Source organism: Microcaecilia unicolor, chromosome 2, assembly GCF_901765095.1.
Source record: "Microcaecilia unicolor chromosome 2, aMicUni1.1, whole genome shotgun sequence".
In the NCBI taxonomy this organism is placed as follows: domain Eukaryota; kingdom Metazoa; phylum Chordata; class Amphibia; order Gymnophiona; family Siphonopidae; genus Microcaecilia; species Microcaecilia unicolor.
This window is the reverse complement of record NC_044032.1, coordinates 619,600,591-619,613,129: the sequence shown is the minus strand read 5'-3', so window position 1 is coordinate 619,613,129 and position 12,539 is coordinate 619,600,591. Positions and strand designations below refer to the sequence as shown.

The 12,539-nt window shown below is 45.2% G+C and overlaps 1 protein-coding gene across 1 annotated transcript in view; it reads left to right on the top strand.

The window, feature by feature from the left end:
- Nucleotides 1-12,539, top strand: part of ARHGAP10 (Rho GTPase activating protein 10) — a 503,009-nt gene that overhangs the window by 193,929 nt on the left and 296,541 nt on the right. Inside the window, exon 5 of the mRNA XM_030191662.1 lies at nt 1,716-1,817. Coding sequence (XP_030047522.1) covers nt 1,716-1,817 — 102 coding nt within the window. The remainder of the gene's footprint in view (nt 1-1,715; nt 1,818-12,539) is intronic.

Sequence of the window (12,539 nt, the reverse complement as noted above, 5' to 3'; positions counted from 1 at the left end):
CTGTCACGCCACCTCAATCTATTTTGTGATAAAGGATGTTTTCTCCATAACCTCTTCAATTTTCTAAAGCCGCATTTTAGATTCAATAATTCTGAATCAAACCATTTATCAGATTTTCTCTGGGTCTTAATCTTGGTTTTAAGGTTCAACATTTTTTATTGATGACAACATAATATCATACATTCATGACCACACAATAAGTCCAGTGAGGAAAACATTTAGCTGGTAAAATTACATGGCCTCCAGTCATCAATCTTCCCCCCCCCCTTATAATTACCCCCCCTCTCCCTTACCCTGTTAATGCAAAAGACCTCTTACTCCCCTTTGGTTAATCAACATATAGACCAACGTACTAACCCCCCAGAAATACAAACAACTTTCCCAGGCAACTATATAGCAAATGAACCAAAAACACTGAGTGGTTTGTGGTGTTTGTAGATTGTTCAAAATACAACACTACTACTACTATTTACTATTTAACATTTCTAGAGCGCTACAAAGTGTACGCAGCGCTGTACAAACACAGAAGAAAGACAGTCCCTGCTCAAAGAGCTTACAATCTAATAGACAAAAAGTAAAGCATTTAAATTTAAAATATTTAAGCAGTCAAGCACAAGAGAACAGTCACAGAAGGACAGAAGATGTTGAAGGGTGGTCAGTGTGATTAGGTGTAACTCTGGTTGGAGTAGTGGGAGAAGGTGATAGAAGAATAGAAATGGGTGAGGTAAAGTAATGAGTGGGTTGATAGGGAGGTTATATAAGACATGTCACTCTAGGGGTGGGTGGGTAGAGGGGTAGGGTGGGTGGAAGCAGGAGAAGGTATTCTCTGCAGCCTATCTGTGAGATGGAAAATGCTCTCTGAAGCTGCTGCTATAAGTTGTTAGTTTTCTCTCCCTGAAAGAGATCCAAGCCACACCCACGAAGTTCAAACTGTCAGTGGGGAGGGTGAGGGGAGGAAATGGCAGTGCTTGATGAAAAAGAGAGCTCAGTTTGATAGGAGATATACTATAGGAACACCACAGATTATAGGAAGACTCGGGGTGGGGGAGAGGGACGATCATGTATTGTGCTGGCTGCTGGTTGAGTTGAAGTAGTATAAGCTGATTATGCTTCATTAAAACCATTGAATGGTTTGGGGTTATACTATCTTCTTTATTTATTTATTACATTTGTACCCCGCGCTTTCCCACACATGGCAGGCTCAATGCGGCTTACATAGTAACAATATAAAGAATTACAAATTTGTAAAAAAGAATATACAGTTTGTAGTGAACACAAAATTAATGGGGTTAACGGATAAGTAAATTGAACATAAGAGGAATTGGGTACAGAAGGAATTGGGCGTTGGGAGGAAGGTGTAGAAAGATGGAAAGGAATGGATATGGGGTAGCAATAAGGATAATGGCAACATGGTCAATGTAAAACAAAAGTCAATAAGAATTATGTGGGCAAGTTTTGATTAGGTTGAATCGTTAGGGTAGGCTATCTTGAAGAGATGGGTCTTCAGTGCTTTCCTGAAGGGCAGAAGGCCGTTAATGGTACGGATAGGTCTTGGTAGAGCATTCCAAAGCTGGCTACGTATCTTCATGTCTGGATTCCAAAACTATTGCCCAAAAACGTGCTGGTAATGGATCTGTTTCTGAAGTGCTCCTGTTCTCCTTTGTCTTTTGTTTACTGGGGAATATTACTTCACTTAATTTTCTTTTTTCTTGCAGGAGGAGAAAAAAAAGTTTGACAAAGAGACCGAGAAGAACTACAGCTTATTAGATAAACATTTGAGTTTGTCGGCAAAGAAGAAGGAGCCACATCTTCATGAGGTACTGCTCAATAGTGCTGTGCAAGATCCTCCCAGGGGATGCAGGACCAGGAGGTGCAGGGCCACTGAGAAGGCGGGGCGGAAGGGCAAGATTCCCTGGGTACGGCCTCCAAGGGGGGCCCGGCGCCAGAAGGTTCTGCTCCCTCGGTCTGTTTCTCTCCTGCTCCCGTGTGTCGGACCCAGGTGATTGCGTTAATGCGATAACCCGCGTCCCAGCATACAGGAGCATGAGAATGACAGACTGAGGGAGGAGCAGGTGCAGGAAGGTAATTGGGCTGGGGGCGGTGGTGGCCCTGCCCTGGTCCTGGCTCTGTCTCTTGGCGGCCCTGAGGAGGTGGATCTACTGGAAGAATTCCCTCCCCTCTGAAGGTTCAAGAATAGCATGGATTGGTCTTTCTCCATCTTTACCTGCTGAAGGCTCCACTGTTTCTTGTGAATGTCTACAACTTCAAGCCTGCCAGTGCACATACTGTAAATGGGAGGGGACATCAGGAAGTTCAACAGCAGGTGGGACTCCCATTACAGCAGAGAACCTGGGGCTGGGGCGGTCCACTGATTGCTCAACCTCCTCTCCTTCCCCAAAGGGCAGTCCTGCTTATATGTTGCTGCTGATAGGTACAGAGCAGGGATGTGTTACCAATTTCTTAGCAGGATGGTTTTGTCTGTTCTTCTTTGATTGGTGAGATGTTCTGTCTTTTTTCACAAAATAATTTAACAAAAGACTAAAGAAACCCTACCCAGGCTGGCAGTGATGCAGAGCGGTTAAAGGTTTGCTAATGATCCAAGAGGGAAACCTACACTGTGGTGCATGAATTTTGGAGATAGATTAATATCAAATACTGTAAAACGAAATATATACATGCTATAGGGAGGAGATATGGTATTGTGATGAGAGCAGAAAATTAAGATTCTAGCCTCATGGGACATCCACTGATATCTTGCTTTCATAAGATGCTCTGTGTACTAGAGGGGAAAGTAGCTTTATCATGCGCTTCTTCTGTTTTTACACTTATGATTGTGTAATATTAGCAACATTATTCTGCTTCTGCTTTTACCTTTGTTTGTTGTCTCCAAGATCAGACATCAAAACTTGTAGCTAGATATTAGTATATGTGTTTTACTAAGATGTCACAGTTTGTAAAGTGCATTTTGATTTTGTTTGCGTTTCTGTAGCTTTTTTCACCTTATTATTAAGATATGTTCCGTATATACAGTCTTTCATTACTCAGCATGCCACTAAGGAAGGGCTATAAAGTGAAATGTTTGCAGAATGATTCGTGGCTCCCCAGATTTGACTAGAAAATACCGTGAGATGATGAGAATTTTTTTAGGGGGTGTGTCAAGGGCAGAGAGTAGGTGTTCCAGAGCTAACCAATTAGTGCAACTACATTACTACTTGGTAACTAGTTAGTGCATGGATAGCACATTAACCCTTACTTGCCTACAAAATAGGAGGCGTAAGTACTCCTGTGGTAATTTGTAAAATTGATCACGTGCTAATGTTAACTTTAGTGCATGGCCATTAATGCAGAAAATAGAAAGTAGGTGTAAATATTGGTCACCTCAGCGGTGCAGCTCACTGAACAGCTGTTTAATCAATGAGTATTGACAGCTCCCATCTCCTCATCGGCAGACTGATGTGAACTACTTAAATATAGCACTATTCATAGTATAATTGACATATTACTTATCTTCTTTAAAAAGCTTTCATCATCATCTGAAGATGAAAATTGCCGGTTAGGTGTTCTATCGTCGCTGCGGCCCGTTGGCTGGCTGTGTTGTGGCCCGATTTTCTCGGTTGTGCCATCGTTAAGAACCGGGGAGCTTTGCTTGACCTCAGTTGTTTGTTTGTTTCCCTTCTCGCTGCTGGCGTCTAGCGGAGATCTTGCGCGATTGCATCGGGGGCGTGGTGTCGGCTGCAGATGGGAGCGGACTGGTACTGAAACACCCAGCAGGTGCCAGCGCATTACAGAGAGCTCGTTTGGCTTACCAACAGCAGCCATCTCTCTGTTCCTCCACGCCGCTGGCTTCTTCGGCGCTGTGGTTCTTCCCCCATTGCTGGCCTGCCACTTGGTCGGCTGTTGGCCATTGGAGGTTGTGGCGGCGCCGTTGGGTCATCTTGGAGGGTGCTGCCCTGCCGATCACAGCTGTGAAGGCGGCCTGATTTGAATGTTCTCGGTTTCCGCTTTTCTCTCAGCTGTTTATCGTTGAAGAGGTCGGAGAGTGTGTGGGTCGCTGCGCCAGTTGCCATGGGAGCAGGAGTGGCGGTTAATGGACTCCATTTCCATCAAGCAGGGTCATCTTGGTGTGTACAGTTGATTTACCTCTCTTCCAGCTAGAAGAGGCTCAGCATACTCCTTGGATTCAACCTATGACCTGCAGTTCTTCCTACCAACATATCTGTGGACCATTTTAGACTCATTTACCCTTTCCCTATTAACTACTTTCCCTGTTTCCACTATTCTATCTAATTTGATTGTAACCATATCATCTCTGATCTGGCAATAGCCATTTAGTGCACTGTAAGCCACTTTGAGCCTGCAAAATTGTGGGAAAAACGTGGGGTATAAATGTGCAAAATAAATAAAATAATCTGTCATGCATGTTTCGCTATACCAAGCTGTTTCAAGGACTGTCCCCCATTTGCATTAAGATGCCAGATTTACCGGACTACTGATTTAAGTTCCAGTTTTTTTTTAATCTGGAACTTAAATCGGTAGTCCTGTAAATCTGGCATCTCATTGATTAAACAGTTAAACCTATGAACTAAAAAAATCCTGGTGTTTTTTTTAGTTGATTTGATATTGAACTGCCACTAGACCACTGAACTAAGCCTTGGTGTGGGTCATTGAAAATAGGCCATTTTATGGCTGCGGTAAAAATGACCTTAGCGCTTGAGAAAGACCCATATAAGGGTACGCACAGGCTCATTTTCAAAGCACTTAGCCTCCCAAAGTTCCATAGAAACCTATGGAACTTAGCCTCCCAAAGTGCTTTGAAAATATGCCTCTATGGCTACTTTCTTCTGCCAGTTTGTAAAAGGACCCCCTAAATGAAGAGAAGATTATTCAGAAAGGGATGATGAATAAAAATAGTGACTATTTTAATGCTTCTATGGTCATCCATGATCTGACTGCATCTCGAGTACTGTGTGCTGTTGTAGTCACCCCGTTTGACAAAAGACAGCAGAATTAGAAAGGGTAGAAAGGAGGGTGACCAAAATGTTGAAGGGGTTGGAATGACAGAAGGCTTGGAGACGAAAAGGCTGAGGGGAGATATGGTAGAGGTCTGAAAAATCATGAGAAGAATGGAACAAGTAAATAGGGAACAGTTTGTTTATCTTTTCAAATTGTACTAAGATGAAAGAACACGCATTGGAGAAAGTCTTCCCACTCAACATACGATTAAATTGTGGAATTTGTTGCTGAAAGACGTGGACAAGGAGGTTAGCATAGCTGGGGTTAGATAATTTCCTAGAGGAAAAGTCCATAAACAGAGCTTCCCAAATGTGGGCTGTCCATAGATGCATCGTTACTCTGCACGCACTTCCAGCGGGGTCACGCAATTTTATTTGGCTGTAATCATAGGGTCATAACCACAAAAAGATTGTGAAGCACTGACAACCATTATCAGCCAGGTAGGAAAACCTCTGCGTATCTCTTGTTTGAACCATAAGAAATGGATGTATTCTGTGGGATCCTGTTTGTTACTTGTGACCTGCATTGGATGCTGGCCGAGGGTCTGATACAGAAAGCTATCGTGGGAAGAACCACGTGATTAACAGGAGTTCTGGGTGCACGTTACTGCACTTCTGCCCCCTGGCGCCGCATGGCTGTGACAAGTTTTTTCCTCTTGACCATGGAATTTATCCCACAAACATTCCAAGTCAAAGCATTGAAGGCCATCGGTCCAAGGGGTGCGAAGCGAAAGCGCTAAAGATGCAGTTCCTAGAGCATTATGAGAGAAGCTGAGCTCTTGAGTATAGAAAGCACCCACCTGAAGGAGAAATAAATGGGGTTTCCCAGATAACCATAGTACGCAAATACCTCCCCTCTCCCACACAACCCCCCCCCCCCAAATCTCCCCTCCCCAACAAAAGACATGTACAAGAGAAAATATATCGTGTGCAGTCCTCATCATGAAGCATATGTTACAATAACACATCCCAATAAGAAAATAGTAAGCTGTCAAATTAATGAGGAAGCAAGAAATTCAAGAAGTACTCTGTGGAGTAGCCCTTGGCTCAGAAGAATGGTGCTTTTCTTGTGGTAGCATGATGTCAGCCAGGAGTCGGTGCATATGATGGCAATGTAGAGGGCACTGAAGACTCTGGATGTTACTATAAACTGGCTCTCCTCAGGCAATCTTGCACTTCCTGCAAAGATTACATTTTTTGAGTCTTTCCCTGAAGCAAAAATGTGAGTCCAAGAGGACATTGAGCAGAGGGTTTCAACATACCATCAGTTATGACACCCAGATCCATTTCCTGGTCGGTGACTCCTAGTGTGGAACCTTACATTACATAGTTCGGATTCCTCTTTCCCACATGCATCACGTTGCACTTGCTCACTTTTGCCCTGTTCAGGGCAGTTTGGCCTATCCTTTTTAGTTGGTGCATCCAACATTCAAGCAGTGATTTCTGATGGCTATGTGGCATATGCCATGCTGCGCTGCCTCCAGCAGCTGACGAAGTCTGCAGAAGTTTCTTGCTTAGAGTCTGGAATGACCACCTTGGTGGACATCCTTGGCCTCTTGGTCAGTGTGCTTGACTGTGGTGGGCTGTGACTGGCTGTGGTTCCACCATTGGGTGATGGATGCTGCCTCCAAGAAGCTTCTTAGCTACTCTTTTTGCGGGGTGCTTGCTATTTGAGGAGAAGCTGGTGAAAGATATGGGGGGGGGGGGGGCTAGACCTCTTTGTCTTCCTGAGCTAAGGCCTAAGGGCTCACAGCAGTCCCCTGCTTCCAGAGGTTGCTCCAGAGAGGTGAGCCATTTCCGGCCAGCCCAGCATACTCCAATCCAGGCCTTCAGGGAGACCCTGTCTGTCGGGCTCTTTTTGGGGCCCTAGGAGAGCCAGTCCTTCAGCCAGCACAGGCAGGAGCTCCAGTAGTCTGTCCTGCCCAATGAGGATGCACAGGGCCCCTTTGTGGTACGAGTGTGGGGAGGGGGAGGTTGTTCCTGTTGCACTGTGAGTGGGCCTACATCTCTTTGGACCAATGGGTTATGGAGGTGGTCAAGAAAGGATACTCCCTGGAGCTCGTCCGTCCCATTCCCAATGCCTTCATGCCTTTCCCATGTGGTTCAGAGCAAAAGAGATGGGTTTGTCGCCCTTACTTTCATGCACCTGTTGTAGCTCGTCACTGTGGAGCTGGTGCTTTGTGAAGAGTGCAGTCTGGGATATTATTGCATTTACTTTTTGGTCCCCAAGAAGGTTGGCTCCTTCTGTCCCATTCTGTAGTTGAAAGGAGTAAATACCTGCTTGAAGGTACAACATTTTCATATGGAAGCTCTCTGGTCTGAGATCGCCTCGGTTTGGCTGGGTGGGTTCTTTACATCCCTGTATCTCACAGAGGCCTATCTGAACATTCCCATTGCATCCTATCACAGGCGTTTTCTTCACTTCTGTATTCTTAGGCACCATTACCAGTTTTGGGCCTTGCCCTTTGGACAGACCACAGCTCCCCCGCACCTTTTCCAAGGTTATGGTGATGGTTGCTGCTTATCTGCACGACCAGGGAACCAGGGTGCATCCTTACCTGGACAACTGGCTGGTTCAATCCAGCCTGACCACTTGTCAAGTCACCTTTTGGTTGGAGACCCTACGCTGGGTTGTGAATTAGAGCAAGAATCACCAGATTCCCTTTCAGGCTCTTGAGTACTTTCGATACTGCCCGGGGGATGGTGTCCCTTCCGGAGGACTGGGCGGAGAACCTTTGAGCAGGTGGAGAACCTTTGAGTACGAAAGTGCAGATTGTGTGAGCTTCTGATTCCCATGGAATTGGACTACTTGCAGCTCTTGGGCTCTACAGCAGTGACACTGGAGGTGGTGCCTTGGGCAAGGGCTCACATGCGGCCCCTGCATTGGACCTTGTCTCGGTAGGCTCCAGTCTCTCAGGACTTCCACTATCCTCTATCTCTTTTGCTCAAGGCAAGGATCAGTTTGTCTTGGTGGGACAGCACAGTTCACCTCCTGAGGGGGGTGCTACTGGATCCCCACAGCAGGTGCTTGTCAACACAGATGTGAGTCTCCTTATCTGGGGAGCTCATTGTCTGGACCATGTAGCTCAGGTAACCTGGACCCTGCAGGAGGTGGCTTGATTCATCAATCATCTGGAGAACTGAGCAGTTTGACTAGGCCATTTGGAATTTCTTCCACTTGGTTGGGGGAAGGCAGTCAGGATGATGTCAGATAATGCCACTATGGTGGCTTATATCAATGAACAGGGAGGCACTAGGAGTCAGGCGGTAGCCTTGGAAGCAGCATGCTTCTGTAAATGGGCGGAGAGACATCTGCAGGCTCTCACAGCGGTCCATATTGTGGGAAAGGACAATGTGCAAGCGGACTTTCTCAGTTGCTGTCTCCTGGATCCTGGGAAGTGGGAGCTGGGGCAATAGGCCTTTCAGCTCATCCTAGACTGCCCTCTCCTTGGTTCAATCTGATGGCCTCTGCAGCCAGTGCAAAAGCAGAGCATTTCTTCAGTTGTCTGAGGGAGCCAGCCTCCCGAGGGATAGATGCTCTAGTTCAGCCGTGGCTGATTGAGGAACCCCTCATTGTCTTTCCTCCTTGACTTCTGATAGGCTGCCTATTGCACAGGATTGTGCATCATCCTTATTTAGTTTTGGTAGTAGCTCTTGATTGGCCTTGCCAACCATTGTATGCAGTCCTTGTGTGCCTGTTGGAAGGTGACCCTCTCCCATTGTCCAGAGATCAGGGCCTTCTCTGGCAAGGGCCGGTAGAAATTTAAGATTCAGATCCCTTCTATCCATTGAGAAGAGGCTTTTACAGAAGCATGTTTTTTCTCCTATGGTGGTTTCTCCATGCTCCACTCTCGGAAGTCCTCCATATCTTTGGCTTAAGTTAAGGTGTGGAAGGTTTTTGAAACCTGTTGTGTGGGACAGGCTCTGTCTTTTTGGAAGGCTCAGGTCCCCGATATTCTGGGCTCTTTGCAGCAAGGACTGGACCAGGGTCTGTTTTTGGGCTCCCTGAGTATCCAGGTTGGCTACATAGTTATCTGTGGTGGTATTTAAAAAAAAAAAAAATCCCATCTTTTCAAGCCTCAGAATGTAGAAGACAGGTTATAAAATACATGGCATAAAAACTGTGCATCAAAATTATACAAGGAAGGTAGGTGTAATATAAGTGTGATATATAAATAAATACCAACCCCCCCCCCCCCCCCCCGAAACTAAAATAAATTATCCATTTAAGTCGGTGATCTTCACTCCCAGTCCTCAAGGGCTGCCAATGGGTCAGGTTTTCAGGATATCTCTAATGAATCTGCACAGAAATTTGCATACATTGAAAGCAGTAGGTATACAGACCTGGAAGTCTGACCTATTGGCGGCCTTTGAGGATTGGCAGTAAAGACCAAGGTCTGCCTGCAGTGACAAACAAAACAAAAGTGGAAGTCACCAAAGTGGAAATGTTCAAGATGTAAACAAAGGTCAGTAGACTCGAAATAACATCTATAAGTTTTATTCATCCATAGTTGATAAAACCTGAGTGCAGGTAGAAGAAGGTGACCCAACATGGGCCGTGTTTCGGCACACAGGCCTTCTAAAGGGGTCCTATATCTGTAGTGATAGAATTATTCCGGTCTTCCGCTAACTTTATTTCTATCAGGTGTAAATCCAGTCCCCAAAAGTGAGGCACAACCTGCGCGCTATTCCAGTATTCTGTAAAGTATCCAATAACCAGAGTACAACAAAGGATACAAAATATATATGAGGCAGATTTATCAGACACTAAAATCTTTTTTAAAAAGAATTTTTTTATGAGATAATGGAGAGTTCTCAGAGTATAAACTCACCCAAGTGAGACAACACCGAAGTGATTTGTGTCTCTAAGGGTGGATAAGCTTCTCAATCATAGAACACTGAGAGCGCAGGAGTGCTTCGGCGCAAGGATAAAAACGAGGATGGTTTGTTTACTGATTTTTTACCATCAATATCGCCAAAGTGCTGCTGTGGAGGGATCATACAAGTTTGAAGTGTTCCCAGAAGAGTATCTGCGGAACTATAAAGCAACCGTGATACGCTCCCCGGGTGGAAGAAAATATTGAACACCGACGGGGGAATCTATTAATTACATTACGATAAGTGCCTTATCTATATATATAAAACTCACCCTCAACGTTCTATTTGCACTGACGTCACTGAAGCCAGGTTCGTAAGTTTGAAGCTACACAAAATCACAGTCTGTGGGCCCCGCCCTCGCGTCAAACGTTATGACGTTGAGGGCGGAGCACATTCTCAGCTCCAAAGTTGTACTGCACTGTAGCTCTGCTCCGCCCTCGCGTCAAAACGCGATGACGTCGAGGGCGGAGCACACGTTACTCTATCGGTTCCTACTGCAGGGGCATTCATATGACGCTGAAATCTTCTGTTTCGGCAGGTCAGTGGGGTGGCCTTCGGAGAGGGGGGAGCGCCGGCAGCGACAACATTGGTGGGGGTGGAAGGGGGTGCACTGCCAACACACACATCGGGGGGAAGGGAACGGTCATGGACGCTGGGGGGCGTGCCAAAAGGGCCAGGGTCACAGCACATTCGCACGGAGGCTGCAGGGGGGCCGGCGACACACCGAGACACAAAGGGACGGAGGGGAGCCTTGCTAGCGCCCGTTTCATTGCGATTTGAAACGGGCCTTCGTTACTAGTAGTTTATATTGTTCTATTTTGAGGTCAGAGGAACAATATACAGGACTGATTTATTCAGACACTTTTTTATAAAAAAATTTCTAGATCACCTATTATTTGGTAAAGAGCACAGGTGTGTGGTTTGCTGACACAATAACAATCACGGAGAAGTTCTATGATTGAGAAGCTTATCCACCCTTAGAGACATAAATTACTTCGGTGTTGTCTCACTTGGGTGAGTTTATACTCTGAGAACTCTCCGTTATCACATAAAAAAATTTCTTTTTAAAAAAGATTTTAGTGTCTGATAAATCTGCCTCATATATATTTTGTATCCTTTGTTGTACTCTGGTTATTGGATGCTTGGTAGTTGTATTTTTACCAGGGATTAACTCTTGGGATCGTTAGATTTGAGTGTTCTGTAAAGGTCAGGTGGGCTTTATAGAATAGAGTTTCAGTGTGGATATTTTTGGTGCCTGACTTTCTACACTGTATATATATGGAATTTTCCCCTAAATAAACACTGCCTCTGTGCTTATGGAAAAGGGTGAATTTTGAACACTTTTTTTTTTTGTGACCGATGAGGAGCAAAGCGGGTCACAGGCCTTGTGCTCATGTGAAATGAGTCAGTCACTGAGGTCACTTTTGACGAGTGTTGAGTAAAATTGTTAATTATGGCTCCCACTCATTTAAGTTTTGGAGTTTGACCTTTTAAACAGATAAGGAAAAGGGTGAAGCACAATCTAAAATAGAACTCCCTCCCCCATCTCGACTTCCCCTCAAATAAAGTCAGTATGGCAGTTTTACCTAGTCATTTGGATTCTTCTGTCATGTGGCTAGTGTGTGGTTGACGATTCCCCTCACTGGGTCATAGAAGGAGGTAAAGAAAGTGACTCCGTGGCCAGATATTTCCATATAAGACACCGGGAGCAAAACACTGACCGAATGTGAAGTTAGGAGATCGCTTCCAAGATAATTAACAATTGAACCAGAAATGAACTCTCAGCAATTGTGTTAGTTCAGCTGGCAGCCACATTAGTACACTTCTGTTTTGTGGCTAATGCTGCCTTAAGGTGCCCACACTGAATATTTACAGCCCACTGAATACATCAATGCTTACAGGCTGCAGAAGCTTGTGACATTGTTGGATTAGACAGAAGATGCATTGTGGTTATTCTCTTGGTAGGGATGTTTCAGAGCCTGGCTTGTGAACGCTAAGCCTAAGCATTCAGCCACTGCAGAAACATGATGGTTTAGAAAAGTATACATTCTCAGAGCCCAAAAAGCCAAAGAGAGTAAGGTGAACTTATCTTAAGTGACTGTATTTATACAAAAAGCTATGTTTTGCAGTAATGAAGGGGGAGGTAGCAGCTGGTTTGTTGTTCGCTGTATTCATCTTTGTTGTGTGGCGTTGTCCTTCTCAGCGGGAAAAAAAATCTATGTTGTTTGTGTTAATAAACACCTACCAGTTCTAGTGTTTCCCAGCCTGCTGCCCTTCCTGCCTGGGCAGCTGCAGGGCAGAAAACATTAGCCTACATTGGGCAGGGTAAGAATTTGGCTGGGAGGGTGAGACCCTGGAATCTTATGCGTGCAGGATTACTTTTGGCAAGTCTATTTAAAAATAGATTTCGGTCTCCTAAAGTTGCATACTGCCACATTGTAGTGCTAAGACAGGCACAGCAAAGTACAACTGTGTACGAGCCTGTTGGTTAGAGAAAGGGGCTGAGAACCAGGGAAAGCAATGGTTAAATCCACGTTTTTCTCAGTAACCCTTCTTGTGCTTCATCCTAGTGGTTAATGCAGGGGAGTTTGATCCTGGGGGATGGGTTCGATTCCCACTACAGCTCCTTGTGACTCTGGACAAGTCACT